Source organism: Hyla sarda, chromosome 6 (genome assembly GCF_029499605.1).
Source record: "Hyla sarda isolate aHylSar1 chromosome 6, aHylSar1.hap1, whole genome shotgun sequence".
In the NCBI taxonomy this organism is placed as follows: Eukaryota; Metazoa; Chordata; class Amphibia; order Anura; family Hylidae; genus Hyla; species Hyla sarda.
In genome coordinates, this window is record NC_079194.1 from 295,149,216 (window position 1) to 295,169,519 (window position 20,304).

The 20,304-nt window shown below is 47.4% G+C and overlaps 1 protein-coding gene and 1 pseudogene across 3 annotated transcripts in view; one reads left to right on the forward strand and one right to left on the reverse strand.

The window, feature by feature from the left end:
- Positions 1-20,304, forward strand: part of GTF2H1 (general transcription factor IIH subunit 1) — a 55,176-nt gene that overhangs the window by 19,722 nt on the left and 15,150 nt on the right. For 2 of the 3 annotated variants that reach the window (XM_056527830.1, XM_056527831.1), the window contains exons 3-6: positions 16,112-16,285; positions 17,463-17,655; positions 19,827-19,989; positions 20,094-20,187. In XM_056527830.1, coding sequence (XP_056383805.1) covers positions 16,112-16,285; positions 17,463-17,655; positions 19,827-19,989; positions 20,094-20,187 — 624 coding nt within the window. Of the gene's footprint in view, positions 1-9,900; positions 10,039-16,111; positions 16,286-17,462; positions 17,656-19,826; positions 19,990-20,093; positions 20,188-20,304 lie in introns of those variants that run through there. The other variant, XM_056527832.1, reaches the window with a different exon arrangement.
- On the reverse strand, positions 19,537-19,646 carry LOC130277912 (U2 spliceosomal RNA; annotated as a pseudogene).

Consider the following 20,304-nt stretch of genomic DNA (forward strand, 5'->3'; position numbering starts at 1 on the left):
CACTGCTGGGAGTTGTAGTTTTGCAACAGCTGGAGGTTCAAAGTTTGGAGACCACTGGTCTAGACACTTCATAAAACAGTATGCCGATATATACTGTGGCGTACCTATAATGGGGATACTTCCACACACCCCCGCATACCAGTACAATACTTAAAACCGTATGGCAAGCTGACTACAAGCTAAGCAGAGTGTCGCGGGGTGGAGACCCCTTGGCTTGTTGTTTTTCTCCTCCATTGAAGGAACCAAATGAACATTCCTGTGTAAATCCTTAAAACTAAGGAAAAGCAGCAGAGACGCGGAGCTGAGAAAACACCCAGCCATGCGTCATAATCGTATTATCTATGTGAGTGCGTCGGTAGTTTGGTGGTGGTGGTGGGGTGGCGGCGTTCCTCACGCCCCGCTGAGCCGAAACTATTCAATGGACTCCATAAATATGGCATCTGGCTCCACAGCTTCTGAGGAGCAACTGAGGACAGGGCCTGTGATGATGAGGAGTGTTGTTTGCAGTTGTAAATAAAGTTAGTTTAAAAAAAACCTTAAAGGGTTACTCCAGTGGAAAACTAATTTTTTTTAATGAACTGGTGCGAGAAAGCTAAATAGATTTGTAAATTACTTCTATTTAAAAATCTTAATCCTTCCAGTAGTTATCAGCTGCTGTATGCTCAAAAGGAAGTTCTTTTCTTTTTTTTATTTCTTTTCCAGTACTTATCAGCTGCTGTATGCTCAATGGGAGGTTCTATTCAGTACTTATCAGCTGCTGTATGCTCAACGGGAGATTCTTTTCAGTACTTATCAGCTGCTGTATGCTCAACAGGAGGTTCTTTTCAGTACTTATCAGCTGCTGTATGCTCAACAGGAGGTTCTTCTCAGTAATCATCAGCTGCTGTATGCTCAAAAGGAAATTATTTTATTTTTGAATTTCTTTTCTGTCTGACCATAGTGATCCCTGCCATGCCAGGAACTGTCCGGAGCAGGGGAGGTTTGCTATGGGGATTTGCTCCTTCTCTTCACAGTTCCTGAGACAGACAGAGGTGTCAGCAGAGAGCACTGTGGTAAAAAATAAAAATAAAAACTTCCTGTGGAGCATAGTAGTATTCAGCAGCTAATAAGTACTGGAAGGATTAAGATTTTTAAATAGAAGTAATTTACTAATCTGTTTAACTTTCTGGCACCAGTTGATTTAAAAAAATAAAAAAATGTTTTCCAGCGGAGTACCCCTTTAAATCTATATATCAGCCTTGTTCTGGTTCTGTGCATGATGCAGTGTAAAGCATGGAGGTCTGCGTTCTGTTGCCATGGTTATGTGCAGTGTTATCTATAGTTATTAACTGGAAACGGTTCTAGCTCTGCTTAGACACTGTGTCCTGATAGGACGGACAATGTCATGATGTCAGGTGACCGCGGCGGCCAACCCTTGAGTTGTGTGCAATATGTATATATAAAACATATATTGTATGCATTCATTATGATCTATTTATATCTTACTTAAGACACTAATGCGAGGCCAGCAGCTGCAAAACCACAACTCCCAGCATGCCCGGACAGCCAAAGGCTGTCCGGTCATGCTGGGAGTTGTAGTTTTGCAACAGCTGGAGGCTCCCTGGTTGGGAAACACTGCTCTGTGTAAAGCATGGGGATCAGAGAAAGAATGGTTGAAGGAGCGTTCCTTATTGTCACTCTTAGACAATGTTTCCCAACTATAGAGCCTCCAGCTGTTGCAAGACTACAACTCCCAGCATGCCCAGGTAGCCATTGGGTGTGAGAGAGAGAGAGAGAGAGAATGCTTTAAAGGGTACTCCGGCGCTTAGACATCTTATCCCTTATCCAAAGGATAGGGGATAAGATGCCTGATAGCGGGGGTCTCGCCGCTGGGGACCCCCGTGATCTTGTACGCCGCACCCAGTTAAAATCAGTCCATGGAGCGTGTTCGCTTAGGGTCGGATGACTCGCGATCACGGGGCCGGAGCATTATGACATGACGGCTCCGCCCCCGTGTGACGTCACAGATCCGCCCCCTCAATGCAAGCCTATGGGAGGGGCGTGAAAGCTGTCACACCCCCTCCCATATGCTTGCATTGAGCGGGTGGAGCATGACGTCACACGGGGGGGGGGGGGGCGGAGCCGTGACATCACAATGCTACGGCCCAGTGATCGACAGTAATCAGACCCGGAGCGAACACGCTCCATAGACTGTTTTTAACTGGGTGCGGCGTACAAGACCAGCGGCGGGACCCCGCGATCAGGCATCTTATCCCCTATCCTTTGGATTGGGGATAAGATGTCTAAGCGCAGTAGTACCCCTTTAAAAGGGTACTCCGGTGGAAAACGATTTTTTTTTTAATCATCTGGTGCCAGAAAGTTATACAGATTTGTATATTATTTCTATTAAAAAAATCTTAATCCTTCCAGTACATCTTAGCGGCTGTATACTGCATAGGAAATTATTTTCTTTTTGTATTTCTCTTCTTACCACAGTGCTCTCTGCTGACCTCTGCTGTCCATTTTAGGAACTGTCCAGAGCAGCATATGTTTACTATGGGGATTTTTTTCCTGCTCTGGACAATTCCTAAAATGGACAGCAGAGGTCAGCAGAGAGCACTGTGGTCGTGACAGAAGAGAAATACAAAAAAAAATATATATATATAAAGAATTTCCTCTAATAAAATTTCCTGCCGCTAATAAGTACTTGAAGGATTAAGATTTTTCAATCAAAGTAATTTACAAGTCTGTTTAACTTTCTGGCACCAGTTTATTTAAAAAAAATTAAAAGAAGTTTTCCACCGGAGTTCCCGTTTAAGGAGCATTCCTTAATGGAAAAAAAAAAACGTAGAGAAAAATGAAATGCGGGTGCCTTTTTCACACGGAAGAACATGTTCATTGTTTTCAGACAGAAATCTGAATTTCCACAGCTGAATTTTTCCCGCTGGATTCCGCTCGGAAATTCCGCCGTGTGAATGGGCCCTAAGCGCGCTTGGTTTATTCTCATGTAAAGGAAGATGAAGTGCGTTCGCCATCTAGTGGTCACACAAAAAGTTGCGCTTTGAACATATAAAAAATTTCAGCCAATTACGACATGAAATTCGAGTGATAATAAATCCCCACTTAATACGTCATATACCCTGGCCCATGTAGGTTAAAAATAAAAAATAATTTCAGGGAATCTTGGCTTTTTTTTTTTTTTTTGTCCCATAGACTTCTATGGGATGAAAAGAGAACCTAGGAAAAAAACTCAATGTGGGTGCCATTTTTTTTTTTTTTTGCTTATTTTTCTACCCTCGATCAAACAACATTCAGAAAGCAGTGGAAAAGCTAAAAAAAAAAGCAGTTTTTACTAAAATAAAAAAAAAAAAAAAAATATATATATATATATATATATATATATATACACACACATTAAAAAAACACATAGCAACCAATCACAGCTGTGGTAAAGTGAAAGTAAAGCTGTATTTGGTTGCTATGGGCAACAGAGAACATGGGGGAGATTTATCAAAACCTGTGCAGAGAAAAGGTTGCCCATAGCAACCAGATTCCTTCTTTCATTTGTGAAAGGGCGTCTCAAACATGAAAGAAGCGATCTGATTGGTTGCTATGGGCAACTTTTCCTCTCGACAGGTTTTGATAAATCTCCATCAATGTAACTATAAGACGATAAATCTCCTGGGTCATTGCTTCCAACTTCACCGAAGGGTCCGTTCACACGGGCGCATAACCTGCGGAATTTCTGCAGCGTATTTGCTGCAGAAAATCCGCTGCGGATTTTGCCACCATTGACTTCAATGGGTCAGCAGAAAATCCGCAGTGGAGTACCGCAGAGTACCTCCAGCTGTTGCACAACTGCAACTTCCAGCATGTACGGTCTTTCAGCAGATGCTGGGAGTTGTGGTTTTGCAACAGCTGGAGGCACACATGTTGGGGAATATTGAGTTAGGAAATAGACCCCGTTTCCCAATCAGTGTGTCTCCAGTAGTTGCAAAACTACAACTCCCAGCATGCCCAGACAGCCACTGCTACCGCTGCCACAGACGCTCGCTGCCTCAGCTACTCCGAATCCTCTGTCACACTTGTTTCTGCCGCCACTCTTGCCTCTGCATCTTTCCCTGCTCTGCCCGGACTTCCAGGGGCGGGCAGAGCGGGGGCTCTCAACTGTAACACCCTACCCCCCCTGCGATGGGCCGGTCAGTCCTGACCGGCCAATCGCAGGGAATAGGAAGAGGTGGCACCCCTGCCACCTCACTCTTATCCTTCAGGGTGGTTGGAGTTGTCCGGTCACCGGGTGGTCCGGTCACCAGAGACCCAATCAGCCCGGAAAAGCTGCCATTCGCCAGTCAGAATTGACCGGCGAATCACGGCGATTGCCGACATGGTAGGGGTCTCAGGCGACGTGCTGGGATGGCCTCTGATAGATATCAGAAGTCATCCCATTCCAATCACCACCCAGTGCGCGGCCGTGACCGAAAACACCAAGGGCGTACAGGTATGCCCTTGGTCCCTAACAGGTTAATACCAAAAAAAAAAAAAAAATTCTGTTTCGATACTTTTTATTGGGTTATCAAATATTTAACACATTCTAGACCTGTTACATAGTCGCAATAACAGATATTTATAACAAGTATTTGGTACATACTAAACAGTCTGGTGTATAGGATACAATGAAGCAATAACATATAACAAGCCGGTATAGAGTGAAGTGTCAGTGCGACAAGGGACGGTCATGAACATGGGCCATGGTAAGTAAGGATTTAGGGGGAATTTAGCAATGTTGGTGGAGGTACAAGTTTTTTGTCGATTATTTTGGTTGGTCATTTTTTTTTTTTTACTCTGTGGCAATTTTTTCACTGCCTTCAGGCACCACTCTGTGGGTTAGATACAGAGCGCCTGGCCCACGGAGTGTAAGGACATAATGAGTGATGCATAGTATATACATATACAGGGTGCAGAGTATCACTACTTATCTCCGCTGGCTGTATAGTATACAGGGGTGCATAGTGTACTCACGTATACTATACAGGAGCCCAGCAAGAAAAGTGTTAACTCACGCCGCTGCTGCTGAGCAGTTCTGGGTTAAGGCTTTGTGTGCTATCCTGTATATACAGCTGCCTATAGATGACTGTATATACAGGAGGCACACGTCAACAATTGGAGGCTCCCTGTTTAGGAACACCCCAGGGGAGAGCGCCAAACATGTACTAGCCTTTTTTTCGTTCTCATTTCAGATTTGGTGGATTGCGACGATGACCAGTATTTTTTTTTTTAAATGTCAATAAAAGGGTTAACGAGGGCTGTGGTGGAGGTTTAAAAACAAAAAAAATTACAATGTGCCATGTTATTTTTTTTTATATTTGAATTTTCAGGCTTAGTAGTGGAAGTCGTCTGGTAGACAGAATCCATTACTAAGCCGGGGCTTAGAGCTAACCTCCAATTATTACCCCAGTACCCACCGGCACAGGGGTGCTGGGAAGAACCGATACCAACAGGCCTGGAGCGCCAAAAATGGCGCTCCTGGGCCTGGGCGGTAACAGGTCGGCATTATTTAGGCTGGGGAGGGCCAGTATCAATGGTCCTCGCCCACCCTGGTAATGTCAGGCTGTTGCTGCTTGGTTGGTATCTGGCTGATACTGAAAATAGGGGGAACCACATACGTTTTATTTATTTATTCAAAAACCCGCATAGGGTTCCCCATATTTTCAGTATCAGCCAGATACCAATCAAGCAGTAACAGCCTGATGTAACATGGGTGGGTGAGGACCATTGTTACTGGCTCCTCCAGCCTAAATAATGCCAGCCTGTTACCGCCCAGGCCCAGGAGTGCCATTTTTTGACGCTCCAGGCCCGTTGGTACCGGTTCTTCCCGGCACCCCTGTGGTGGTTAGTACTGGGTAATAATTGGGGGTTAGCGCTAGCTGATTTTGGGACTAACGCTAAGCCCGGCTTAGTAATGGATTCTGTCTACAAGACGCCTTCCACTACTAAGCCTGAAAATTCAATTATATAAAAAAAAAAAAAAAACAACACTCCCCACAGCCCTCGTTAACCATTTTATTGAAATAAAATAAAAAACGCTGGTCATCGTCGCAGTCCACCGAATGACGTAGTCCTCCGCATTCACGTATCTGAAATGAAAAACAAGAAATATGGGTTAGTACATTTTTTTGCTCTCTCCCCTGGGAAGAGCGCACATAATGCAGCATGTTCCTAAACAGGAAGCCTCCAATTGTTGCTAAACTACAACTCCCATCATGGGGGGCTGTAGTTAAGCAACAGCTGGAGTCTCCCTGTTTGGGAACACACTGACAGAAAGACTCTGTTCCCATTATGCAAAATGTGAACAGTCTCAGGCCTGGACTGTGTAGCTCTGCCCCCTAATGAGGTCATCATTTGGGGGTGGAGCAGTAGGGAGATATCCCCAGGAGTGAGACCCCCTTTCGATCTGTCCCTCTGCCCTTGGACGACTACTACTTGATGGAACAGAGTCTGTCCCATGACGGGAGTCGTCGTACCGCAGCGCTGAGGGATGGCACTTGCACATCCCCCGGTGTGGGACTCTTTTTGGACAGTTAGGATTACTATTCCATCATGGACAGACTCCGTCCATGATGGAAGTTATAGTCCAGGGGGCGAGGGGCAGATTGCAGCAGGTCATTCTATAGAGACCTACTGCGATCCGCATTTATTAACTCTACAAGCTAGCAGCACAAACAGCTCCACTGCGCTCCCCGCATGTGCTGCCGGCTTGTACAGTTAATAAATAATAAATGCGGATCGCAATTCTTTTGAGAATGACCTTCTGCGATCTGCCCCTCGGCCCCTGTACTATAACTCCCATCATGAGCAGTAGTCCCAACTGACCCAAGAGTCCCGCAGCCGGGGGATGTGCAGGAGTCAGCCCTCAGCACTGCCGTGCTACAACTACTGCCATCATGGGACTGACTGTCCCATGATGCGAGTAGTTGTAGTTTAGCAGTGTTGAGGGACGGCTCCTGCACATCCCCCGGCTGTCTCGGTAGAACACTTTCACACTTGTCCTTTTTGATGGTGTATTTTTGCGGTAAATAAAAAATAAAATTATTTGGGGGAATGCGTCTAATAAAAAACACGCACACGATAAATTAGTATCCACTGCAAAATGCATTCCACCGTGCACAAATAATAAAACTCGAGTACTTGCCTTTTGAAAAAAGACGCAAAATAACTCACTGCGCAAAAATATGCGCTAAATATACAAAAGTACGAGCTTCTACCGCTAATGATGAATCCCCCTTAGAGAGGTTTGTGGTGAGGGACAGAAGCCCTTTAGTAGCGGGGGAGGTTTTCTCTTAGGGGGTGTTTGGCGCAGTTTGTGGCCGGTAGGTGACGTCCATTAGGAAGATAGCGGGATGTGACATCTTTATCTCCCAGTGGAATAACGAGATTATACCGGATGTTAGAGGAATCATATTCAAGTGAACGGGATCCTCTTTGCCCATTATGACGACTCCCGTTAGGCTGCGTTAAAATAACGGGCATTAAGGGCGAAGGTCAAAGTGAAAAAAATAAATAAAGCCCTTAATGTCCATTTGTAACAGAGCCACATAGTGTGAATGTAGCCTAAGTAATACTCTGCAGGGGCCTATAGAGCCGGTCAGGAGTCTAAGAAGCACAGTTCATATCCCCAGAGGCTTATGAGTTGTAGCTGTAATGCTCTGCAGGAGGTTCTCTCTTGGTTGGTGTCTGCAAGAAGCAATAGAGCAACCCCCCCCCTCCTCCTGCAGAGCATTACAGCAACCCCCCCTCCTCCTGCAGAGCATTACAGCAACCCCCCCCTCCTCCTGCAGAGCATTACAGCAACCCCCCCCTCCTCCTCCTGCAGAGCATTACAGCAACCCCCCCCCTCCTCCTCCTGCAGAGCATTACAGCAACCCCCCTCCTCCTGCAGAGCATTGCAGCAACCCCCCTCCTCCTGCAGAGCATTACAGCAACCCCCCCCTCCTCCTGCAGAGCATTACAGCAACCCCCCCTCCTCCTGCAGAGCATTACAGCAACCCCCCCTCCTCCTGCAGAGCATTACAGCAACCCCCCCTCCTCCTGCAGAGCATTACAGCAACCCCCCCTCCTCCTGCAAAGCATTACAGCAACCCCCCCTCCTCCTGCAGAGCATTACAGCAACCCCCCTCCTCCTGCAGAGCATTACAGCAACCCCCCCTCCTCCTGCAGAGCATTACAGCAACCCCCCCTCCTCCTGCAGAGCATTACAGCAACCCCCCCTCCTCCTGCAGAGCATTACAGCAACCCCCCTCCTCCTGCAGAGCATTACAGCAACCCCCCCTCCTCCTGCAGAGCATTACAGCAACCCCCCCTCCTCCTGCAGAGCATTACAGCAACCCCCCCTCCTCCTGCAGAGCATTACAGCAACCCCCCCTCCTCCTGCAGAGCATTACAGCAACCCCCCCTCCTCCTGCAGAGCATTACAGCAACCCCCCCTCCTCCTGCAGAGCATTACAGCAACCCCCCCTCCTCCTGCAGAGCATTACAGCAACCCCCCCTCCTCCTGCAGAGCATTACAGCAACCCCCCTCCTCCTGCAGAGCATTACAGCAACCCCCCTCCTCCTGCAGAGCATTACAGCAACCCCCCCTCCTCCTGCAGAGCATTACAGCAACCCCCCCTCCTCCTGCAGAGCATTACAGCAACCCCCCCTCCTCCTGCAGAGCATTACAGCAACCCCCCCTCCTCCTGCAGAGCATTACAGCAACCCCCCCTCCTCCTGCAGAGCATTACAGCAACCCCCTCCTCCTGCAGAGCATTACAGCAACCCCCCTCCTCCTGCAGAGCATTACAGCAACCCCCCCTCCTCCTGCAGAGCATTACAGCAACCCCCCCTCCTCCTGCAGAGCATTACAGCAACCCCCCCTCCTCCTGCAGAGCATTACAGCAACCCCCCCTCCTCCTGCAGAGCATTACAGCAACCCCCCCTCCTCCTGCAGAGCATTACAGCAACCCCCCCTCCTCCTGCAGAGCATTACAGCAACCCCCCCTCCTCCTGCAGAGCATTACAGCAACCCCCCCTCCTCCTGCAGAGCATTACAGCAACCCCCCCTCCTCCTGCAGAGCATTACAGCAACCCCCCTCCTCCTGCAGAGCATTACAGCAACCCCCCTCCTCCTGCAGAGCATTACAGCAACCCCCCTCCTCCTGCAGAGCATTACAGCAACCCCCCCCCCCCTCCTCCTGCAGAGCATTACAGCTACAACTCATAAGCCTCTGGGGATATGAACTGTGCTTCTTGCAGACTCCAAACCGGCTCTATAGGCCCCTGCAGAGTATTACTTGGCCCCTGCAGAGTATTACTTGGCCCCTGCAGAGTATTACTTGGCCATACACCGACCAAGAGAAGACCTCACCCGATACTAAAGGGCTTCTGCCTTCTCCTCACCAGCAAACACTCAGCCCGAGAAATCAATTGTTCTTCTTTCAAACTCCAGACTGGCTCCGCCTACTCGAGTAGTCACATGGCCGGTCACATGCCCATGACATCATCAGAGGTCCTTTAGCAGGCAAGGAAATAGCATCTACCCAGGCCTCACGGTCCAGCGGTGCGAACCTCATTCAGCTTCCTGGGTACATGGACACCGTAGCGCCGCTGGCCGTGATAGGCTGAGCCCACTGTCATGTAAGAAGCCGGCCAGACCTCCTTACATGACAGGTGGTTCAGCCTATCACCGGCCAGAGCTCCTTACATGACAGATGGCTCAGCCTATCACCGGCCAGACCTCCTTACATGACAGGTGGCTCAGCCTATCACCGACCAGAGCTCCTTACGGGACAGATGGCTCAGCCTATCACCGGTCAAAGCTCCTTGCTTGACAGTGGGCTTAGCCAATCACCGGTCTGAACTCCTTACATGACAGTGGGCTCAGCCTATCACTGGCCGGGGGCGGGACATCGCCGCGGCCGGTGATACGCTGACGGCTCTGCGGCGTCCCCGTCCCCAGGAAGTTGAATGAGGTTCGCACCGCTGGACCGTGAGGCCTGTGCCGGACCAACGGGGGCACGTAGGAAGGTATGTTAAAGTTTATTTTGTTTATTTTTGAGGTCCGGGCACAGGGATATGTAAAGGTGTTCCACTACAGTAGTTGTTGCTGGGAGCAGGTTTACACAAGTCTGCTCTTAACCCCTGAGGTGCCGGCCGGCGGGTCTTTAGTGTGTGAGGAGACGGTTCATGCGGCCTAGCTGCAAAGCGGCTGAGCCCCGGGAGTACAGATCTGATGTCCTCTCATGGCCGGCTCAGGTGAGGAGGGCGAGCGAGCATACAGGCGGCGGCAAGGGTGGATGTGTGTGCGTGTGATGTATGATGGGGGATGTATGTATGGTGTGTGATGTATGTATGGTGTGATGTGTGTATGTAATGTATGATGGGGGGATGTATGTATGGTGTGATGTGTGTATGTAATGTATGATTGGGGGATGTATGTATGGTGTGATGTGTGTATGTAATGTATGATTGGGGGATGTATGTATGGTGTGATGTGTGTATGTATGGTGTGATGTGTGTATGTAATGTATGATGGGGGGGATGTATGTATGGTGTGATGTAATGTATGATTGGGGGATGTATGTATGGTGTGATGTGTGTATGTAATGTATGATGGGGGGGATGTATGTATGGTGTGATGTAATGTATGATTGGGGGATGTATGTATGGTGTGATGTGTGTATGTAATGTATGATGGGGGATGTATGTATGGTGTGTGATGTATGTATGGTGTGATGTGTGTATGTAATGTATGATGGGGGGATGTATGTATGGTGTGATGTGTGTATGTAATGTATGATTGGGGGATGTATGTATGGTGTGATGTGTGTATGTATGGTGTGATGTGTGTATGTAATGTATGATGGGGGGGATGTATGTATGGTGTGATGTAATGTATGATTGGGGGATGTATGTATGGTGTGATGTGTGTATGTAATGTATGATGGGGGGGATGTATGTATGGTGTGATGTAATGTATGATTGGGGGATGTATGTATGGTGTGATGTGTGTATGTAATGTATGATGGGGGATGTATGTATGGTGTGTGATGTATGTATGGTGTGATGTGTGTATGTAATGTATGATGGGGGGATGTATGTATGGTGTGATGTGTGTATGTAATGTATGATTGGGGGATGTATGTATGGTGTGATGTGTGTATGTATGGTGTGATGTGTGTATGTAATGTATGATGGGGGGGATGTATGTATGGTGTGATGTAATGTATGATTGGGGGATGTATGTATGGTGTGATGTGTGTATGTAATGTATGATGGGGGATGTATGGTGTGATGTGTGTATGTAATGTATGATGGGGGATGTATGGTGTGATGTGTGTATGTAATGTATGATGGGGGGATGTATGTATGGTGTGATGTGTGTATGTAATGTATGATTGGGGGATGTATGTATGGTGTGATGTGTGTATGTATGGTGTGATGTGTGTATGTAATGTATGATGGGGGGGATGTATGTATGGTGTGATGTAATGTATGATTGGGGGATGTATGTATGGTGTGATGTGTGTATGTAATGTATGATGGGGGATGTATGGTGTGATGTGTGTATGTAATGTATGATGGGGGGATGTATGTATGGTGTGATGTGTGTATGTAATGTATGATTGGGGGATGTATGTATGGTGTGATGTGTGTATGTATGGTGTGATGTGTGTATGTAATGTATGATGGGGGGGATGTATGTATGGTGTGATGTAATGTATGATTGGGGGATGTATGTATGGTGTGATGTGTGTATGTAATGTATGATGGGGGATGTATGGTGTGATGTGTGTATGTAATGTATGATGGGGGATGTATGTATGGTGTGTATGTAATGTATGATGGGGGGGATGTATGTATGGTATGGTATGGTGTGATGTGTGTGTGTGTGTGTATATGGTGTGCGTGTCATGTGTGTATGTAATGTATGATGGGGGGGATGTATGTATGGTGTGATGTAATGTATGATGGGGGATGTATGTATGGTGTGATGTATGTATGTAATGTATGATGGGGGGGATGTGTGTATGTAATGTGTGATGGGGGATGTATGTATGGTGTGATGTGTGTATGTAATTTATGATGGGCGATGTATGGTGTGATGTGTGTATGTAATGTATGATGGGGGATGTATGTATGGTGTGTATGTAATGTATGATGGGGGGATGTGTGTATGTAATGTATGATGGGGGATGTATGTATGGTGTGATGTGTGTGTGTATATGGTGTGCGTGTGATGTGTGTATGTAATGTATGATGGGGGGATGTATGGTGTGATGTATGTATGTAATGTATGATGGGGGGATGTATGTATGGTGTGATGTGTGTATGTAATGTATGATGGGGGGGATGTGTATGTGGTGTGCATGTGATGTGTGTATGTAATGTATGATGGGGGGATGTATGTATGGTGTGATGTGTGTGTGTGTATATGGTGTGCGTGTGATGTGTGTATGTAATGTATGATGGGGGGATGTATGTATGGTGGTGTGTGTGTGTGTGTGTGTATATGGTGTGCGTGTGATGTGTGTATGTAATGTATGATGGGGGGATGTATGTATGGAGTGATGTGTGTGTGTGTGTATGTGGTGTGCGTGTGATGTGTGTATGTAATGTATGATGGGGGGATGTATGATGGGGGATGTATGTATGGTGTGATGTGTGTATGTAATGTATGTGGTGTGCGTGTGATGTGTGTATGTAATGTATGATGGGGGGGATGTATGTATGGTGTGTATGTAATGTATGATGGGGGGGATGTATGTATGGTGTGATGTGTGTGTGTGTATATGGTGTGCGTGTTATGTGTGTATGTAATGTATGACGGGGGATGTATGTATGGTGTGATGTAATGTATGATGGGGGGATGTATGTATGGTGTGATGTATTGTATGATGGGGGATGTGTGTATGTAATGTATGATTGGGGGATGTGTGTGTATGGAGTGATGTGTGTATGTAATGTATGATGGGGGATGTATATATGGTGTGATGTTTGTATGTAATGTATGATGTGGGGGGGCAGCGGCTGGTGTATGTATGATGTCTGTATGTGATGTGGCGGCGGGTGTATGTATGATGTGTTTATGTACGGTGTGATGTGTGTATGGTGTCTGTGTATGTAATGTATGATTGGGGGGCAGCGGTGGGTGTGTATGTATGATTGATATGGGGGCAGTGGCCAGTGTCTGTATGGTGTGTGTGTGTCTGTTATGTATGATGGGGGGACAGCGGTGGGTGTGTATGTATGATATGGGGGCAGTGTCCAGTGTGTGTGGGTGTGTGTGTATGTATGATATGGGGGCAGTGTCCAGTGTTTGGGTGTGTATGTATGATATGGGGGCAGTGTCCAGTGGGTGTGTGTGTATGTATGATATGGGGGCAATGTCCAGTGTGTGGGTGTGTATGTATGATATGGGGGCAGTGTCCAGTGTGTGTGTGTGGGTGTGTGTGTGTATGTATGATATGGGGGGCAGTGTCCAGTGTGTGGGTGTGTGTATGTATGATATGGGGGGCAGTGTCCGGTGTGTGTGTATGTATGATATGGGGGCAGTGTCCAGTGTGTGGGTGTGTGTGTATGTATGATATGGGGGCAGTGTCCAGTGTGTGGGTGTGTATGTATGATATGGGGGCAGTGTCCAGTGTGTGGGTGTGTGTGTATGTATGATATGGGGGGCAGTGTCCAGTGTGTGGGTGTGTGTATGTATGATATGGGGGGCAGTGTCCGGTGTGTGTGTATGTATGATATGGGGGCAGTGTCCAGTGTGTGGGTGTGTGTGTGTATGTATGATATGGGGGCAGTGTCCAGTGTGTGGGTGTGTGTGTATGTATGATATGGGGGGCAGTGTCCAGTGTGTGGGTGTGTATGTATGATATGGGGGGCAGTGTCCAGTGTGTGGGTGTGTGTGTAGGTATGATATGGGGGGCAGTGTCCAGGGTGTGTGTGTATGATATGGGGGGCAGTGTCCAGTGTGTGGGTGTGTGTATGTATGATATGGGGGCAGTGTCCAGTGTGTGTGTGTGTGTGTATTTATGATATGGGGGCAGTGTCCAGTGTGTGGGTGTGTGTGTGTATGTATGATATGGGGGCAGTGTCCAGTGTGTGGGTGTGTGTGTATGTATGATATGGGGGCAGTGTCCAGTGTGTGGGTGTGTGTGTATGTATGATATGGGGGGCAGTGTCCAGTGTGTGGGTGTGTGTGTATGTATGATATGGGGGGCAGTGTCCAGGGTGTGTGTGTATGTATGATATGGGGGCAGTGTCCAGTGTGTGGGTGTGTGTGTATGATATGGGGGGCAGTGTCCAGTGTGTGGGTGTGTATGTATGATATGGGGGCAGTGTCCATTGTGTGGGTGTGTGTGTATGTATGATATGGGGGGCAGTGTCCAGTGTGTGGGTGTGTGTGTATGTATGATATGGGGGCAGTGTCCAGTGTGTGGGTGTGTGTGTATGTATGTATGATAAGGGGGGCAGTGTCCAGTGTGTGGGTGTGTGTGTATGATATGGGGGCAGTGTCCAGTGTGTGGGTGTGTGTGTATGTATGATATGGGGGGCAGTGTCCAGTGTGTGGGTGTGTGTATGTATGATATGGGGGGCAGTGTCCGGTGTGTGTGTATGTATGATATGGGGGCAGTGTCCAGTGTGTGGGTGTGTGTGTATGTATGTATGATATGGGGGGAAGTGTCCAGTGTGTGGGTGTGTGTGTATGTATGATAAGGGGGGCAGTGTCCAGTGTGTGGGTGTGTATGTATGATATGGGGGCAGTGTCCAGTGTGTGGGTGTGTATGTATGATATGGGGGCAGTGTCCAGTGTGTGGGTGTGTGTGTGTGTGTATGTATGTATGATATGGGGGGAAGTGTCCAGTGTGTGTGTGGGTGTGTGTGTATGTATGATAAGGGGGGCAGTGTCCAGTGTGTGGGTGTGTATGTATGATATGGGGGCAGTGTCCAGTGTGTGGGTGTGTATGTATGATATGGGGGCAGTGTCCAGTGTGTGGGTGTGTGTGTATGTATGTATGTATGATATGGGGGGCAGTGTCCAGTGTGTGGGTGTGTGTGTATGTATGATAAGGGGGGCAGTGTCCAGTGTGTGGGTGTGTGTATGATATGGGGGCAGTGTCCAGTGTGTGTATGTTTGGTACAGGGGCGGACTGACACGTTGGGCACTAGGGCAGTGCCCAAGGGCCTGTGCCGCCAGTTGTGCCATCTAATTTTTTTTTAGTGGCTTCTGGCCACCTGCACTAAATTGCCCCACCAGAATCCGGCCACTTCATACTCTCCCACCAACCAAGAGCCCCACAGATGCACGCAAACACGCCCAAACCAAAACTACAACAATGTTATCTCAACCAGGGTGCCTCCAGCTGTTGCAAAACTACAACTCCTAGGATGCCTGGAGAGTGGAATTGTCATTTTGCAACAGCTGGAGGCTCTCTGGTTGGAAAACATTGACCTAGAGTGACAATAAGAAACACTCAAAGAGCCTCCAGCTGTTGCAAAATGACAACTCCACTGTCCGGGCATGCTGGGAGTTGTAGTTGTGCAACAGCTGGAGGCACACTGATTGGGGAAAACACTGCTCTAGGTTTCTCCATTTCCAATAGTAATGGTATTTCCATGCACTGACCTTGCGCTTATATGTAGCAGCCAATATAAAGAAGCAAAGCTGAAGTGTAAAGCATGGTGATCAGAGAGAGGATGGTTTGTGTTTCTTATTGTCACTCTAGGTCAGTGTTTGCCTACCAGAGAGCCTCCAGCTGTTGCAAAACTACAACTCCTAGCATGCCTGGACAGTGGGGTTGTCGTTTTGCAACAGCTGGAGGCTCTCGTTGGAAAACATTGACCTAGAGTAACAATAGGAAACACTCAGAGAGCCTCCAGCTGTTGCAAAACGACAACTCCACTTTCCGGGCATGCTGGGAGTTGTCGTTTTGCAACTGCTGGAGGCACCCTGGTTGGGAAACTCCTTCCATTAATTTCTCCCTGCTGACACTGCTCTTATCCTCACCTCTTACTGCGACTGCTCTGATTATCCATCTTATAACCGATTTAGCTTCACTTCACCCGTCATCACCGGCCTTGTCATTGTAACCCGCAGCTCCGCCCCACGTCTCCACCATGGCCACGTCATCCGAAGAAGTGTTACTGATCGTCAAGAAGGTGCGCCAGAAGAAACAAGATGGGGCTCTTTACCTGATGGCCGAAAGGATCGCCTGGGCTCCCGAGGGGAAGGACCGGTTCACTGTCAGCCACATGTACGGAGATATCAAGTGTGAGTAGTGTCCTGTATTCTTAGATAGACGCTGCTCCTCAGATGCATTGTGGGTAGACATACAAGACTGCGGTCGGCTTCAGCTTGCTTGCGCTATGTTTTTACTTTATTTCTGATTTTTTTTTCTTCCAAAAATAGCGCCTCATCTGTCCTCAGGTTGTATGTGGTATTGCAGCTCAGTTCCATTAAAAGGGTACTCCACTGGAAAACATTTATTATTATTATTATTATTATTATTAGTTTTTTTTTTATTCAACTGGTGCCAGAAAGTTGAACAGATTTGTAAATGACGTCCATTAAGATATCTTAAAGGGGTTATCAAGGAAAAAACTTTTATTTTTTTATATATATCAACTGGCTCCAGAAAGTTAAACAGATTTGTAAATTACTTCTATTAAAAAATCTTAATCCTTTCAGTACTTATGAGCTTCTGAAGTTAAGGTTGTTCTTTTCTGTCTAAGTGCTCTCTGATGACACTTGTCTCGGGAACCGCCCAGTTTAGAAGCAAATCCCCATAGCAAACCTCTTCTAAACTGGGCGGTTCCCGAGACACGTGTCATCAGAGAGCACTTAGACAGAAAAGAACAACCTTAACTTCAGAAGCTCATAAGTTTTGCAACAGCTGGAGGCACACTGGTTAGGAAACACTGCTTTAGAGTCTGCAGTATGACTTTGTCCTAGGCCTGGCCGGAAGCCCAATAAGGCCCTAGGGTGAAGCTATGGGGCTCCTGTTCAAATCCTTTGGCTATGCATCATTTTAGTTACATTTTAACCCCTTAAATGCTGCAGTCAATAGTGACCACTGCATCTAGGAGGATGTTGCTAAACTACAACTCCCAGCATGCCTGGACAACCTTCAATATTGGCTACCATATTAAGGGCAGTCCGGGCATGCTGGGAGTTGTAGTTTTGCAACATCTGGAGGTCCGCAGGTTGAAGACCACTGACCTAGAGCATGCTTGTGTAATTGCCTGCTCCTTCACCGGTTACTGAAATGATGCTGGCCCTTTAAAAAATTGTGTGTTTGTGCAAACAGTCGTCATTAGATGGATTTTCAGTAGTGCAGCCTCAGGCTTTGTGCCCACTTTTCATATCTGAGTAATAGGAATTATTTTTTTTTAAACTTAAAATAATTAGGTTTGTTTTTAATAACTCATCGCCCGTTTGCTCCTTCCAGGTCAGAAAATCAGCCCCGATGGCAAAGCAAAGGTCCAGCTTCAGCTCGTCCTGCACACGGGAGAGTCCACCAACTTCCATTTCTCTAATGAAAGCACAGCGATAAAGGAGAGGGACGCTGTGAAAGAGCTGCTGCAGCAGCTGCTGCCTAAATTCAAGAAGAAAGCCAACAAGGAACTGGAGGAAAAGAATAGGTGAGGGTACTAAACTATCATGATGGTTGGGGGGGGCTTCTAAAAATGGGGTCTTCAGTCTTGTGTTCAGGTTCTGCAACTGTGATCTGTCAAGACCCGGACAACATAGATCAGTGTTTCCCAACCGCTGTGCCTCCAGCTGTTGCAAAACTACAACTCCCAGCATGCCGGGACAGCAAAAGGTTTTGTTGCCGAACCCTATAGCTTTACTTTAAGACCTTACTGGGCTTCCGGCCAGGCCTAGGACAAAGTCAAAATGCAGTATCTAAAGCAGTGTTTCCCAACCACAGTACCTCCTGCTGTTGCCAAACTACAACTCCCAACATGCCCTGACTGGAATCCCAATAAGGTCTGAGAGCAGTGTTTCCCAACCAGGGTGCCTCCAGATGTTGCAAAACTACAACTCCCAGCATGCCTGGACAGCCTTTGGCTGTCCAGGCATGCAGGGAGTTGTAGTTTTGCAACAGCTGGAGGCACCATGCTTGGGGAAACACTGTCCTAGGGTGAAGCTTTGGGGCTCCCGTACAAATTCTTTGCCTATCCATTCTGGGAGTTGTAGTTTTGCAACACTTGGAGACACCCTGGTTGGAAACACTATTATGGCACTTATATCTGGCTAAGAATTTGCTAAATTATGCTGGGAGTTGTAATTTTGCAACAGCTGGAGGCACCCTGATTGGGAAACCCTGCTGGGAGTTTTAGTTTTGTAACATCTGGAGGTCTACAGCTTGGAGACCACTGGTCTAGATACTTTAAAAAAAATAAAAATAGACATACAGACATATACTGTAGCCTAATGTTTCTCAACTAGTGTGCCTCCAGCTGTTGCAAAACTACAACTCCCATCATGACCTGAGTTGTAGTTTTGCACAGTGCTCTCTTTTTCCATCTCTGTTTGTTGAAGAACTGTCCAGAGTAGGAGCAAATCCCCATAGTAAACCTCTCCTGCTCCATACAGTTCCTGATACGGACAGAGGTGGCAGCAGAGAGCACTGTGGTCAGACTGGAAAGAAATTCAAAAAGAAAAGAACTTCCTGTGAAGCATACAGCAGCTTAGAAGTACTGGAAGGATTAAGATTTTATTTTTTATTTTTTTTTATCTAAAGCCGAGGAACGTGCTTTCGATTCACCCAAAGTGCAAGAAAAAGTGCAAACGTGTTACACTAAAAAAACGTGCACAAAGGATGCGGTCTATCGCTAGCCCTTCTCCGATAGGAGAGAGGCCCCCCAACAAACCTTACCCTTCGCCTCCGGACCAAAAGGTACCTGCGAGGTTCCAGGTTCGATGTCCCTTTTCGCCAAAGCTACTAGGGGACCACAAATGCTCCCGGCATCCCCCTTGGCGTTAGCCAAGGTATCTGCCCGCAGAGCCGATTACGGTAGGTACCCTGCCAAGCAGGAGTACCCGGGGTGTTTGCAGGGAGGTGCGGAACCTAATGGCCACACACACCTCCCCTAGACCGCCAGGAGGGACACCCAGAAGGGCTACCGCATCCTGACAAATCCTGTGAACACACAACACGCAAAAAGTGACACAGTGAGACAAAAAATAAATAAATAAGTGAATGTGTGCAGATATACTGCCCGGACATCCGGCCGGATCTATAAAAATTTCTCTGATCCTAGCCAGAAGGCCGGGAATCAAGAGGTGAGTGCCACAAGGTGAAGAGATTATGGTGCCCGTGCTTCAACTCAGTGAGTCTATCCTCCCAGTGAGTTTCGGCACCTCGGGGTCACCACTCCCCGAGGCACAAAAGTACCTCGGCTCTAGACCCTCTCAGCCTCATGGCGAGACCCGGAGGGAACAGGTCACATCGGGGCAGCCGTCGAGCCGATTCCTCAGAACCAGCCCCGGAAAGCCCTGGTACACCTGCATCCTCCATGCAGCACCCATCCCCACCAACCCCATACCGGCGTTACGGTACACCGGCATGAAAAACTGATAAGAACAGATACTACACTTGATCTTAGCCAAAAGGCCGAGAAGGATTAAGATTTTTATATAGAAGTAATTTACAAATCTGTTTAACTTTCTAACACCAGTTGACTTTAAAGCATCCCTCCCCCCGCCTCCGGAGTACCCCTTTAAACTTGCAGCTGATCGTGTTTTTTTTTTTTTTTTGTCCCGTTCATGTGAAAGTAGGTGAAGTAGCTTTATTTTCTTCCCATAGGATGCTGAAGGAGGACCCGGTGTTGTTCCAGCTCTACAAGGACCTTGTGGTCAGTCAGGTGATCAGCGCCGAGGAGTTCTGGGCGAACCGTCTGAGCCTCAACTCCCTGGAGAACAGCCTGTCCAATAACAAGCAAGATGTGGGGATCTCTGCCGCCTTCCTGGTGAGTGTTTATTTTTTATTTTATTAAAAAAAAAAAAAATTTCAATTGGGGGGGGGGGGGGGTCGTCTATGAATAAATTCTAACTTTCTTCTTCTTCTTCTAAGGCCGACGTTCGTCCCATAACTGACGGATGCAATGGTCTGAGATATAACCTCACCCTGGACATCATCGAGTCTATTTTCCGCACATATCCAGCAGGTGGGATTTTTTAATATTATACTCTCTAGACCAGTGTTTGGAGCCTCCAGCTGTTGCAAAACTACAACTCCCAGCATGCCCGGACAGCCTTCGGCTGTCCGGGCATACTGGGAGTTG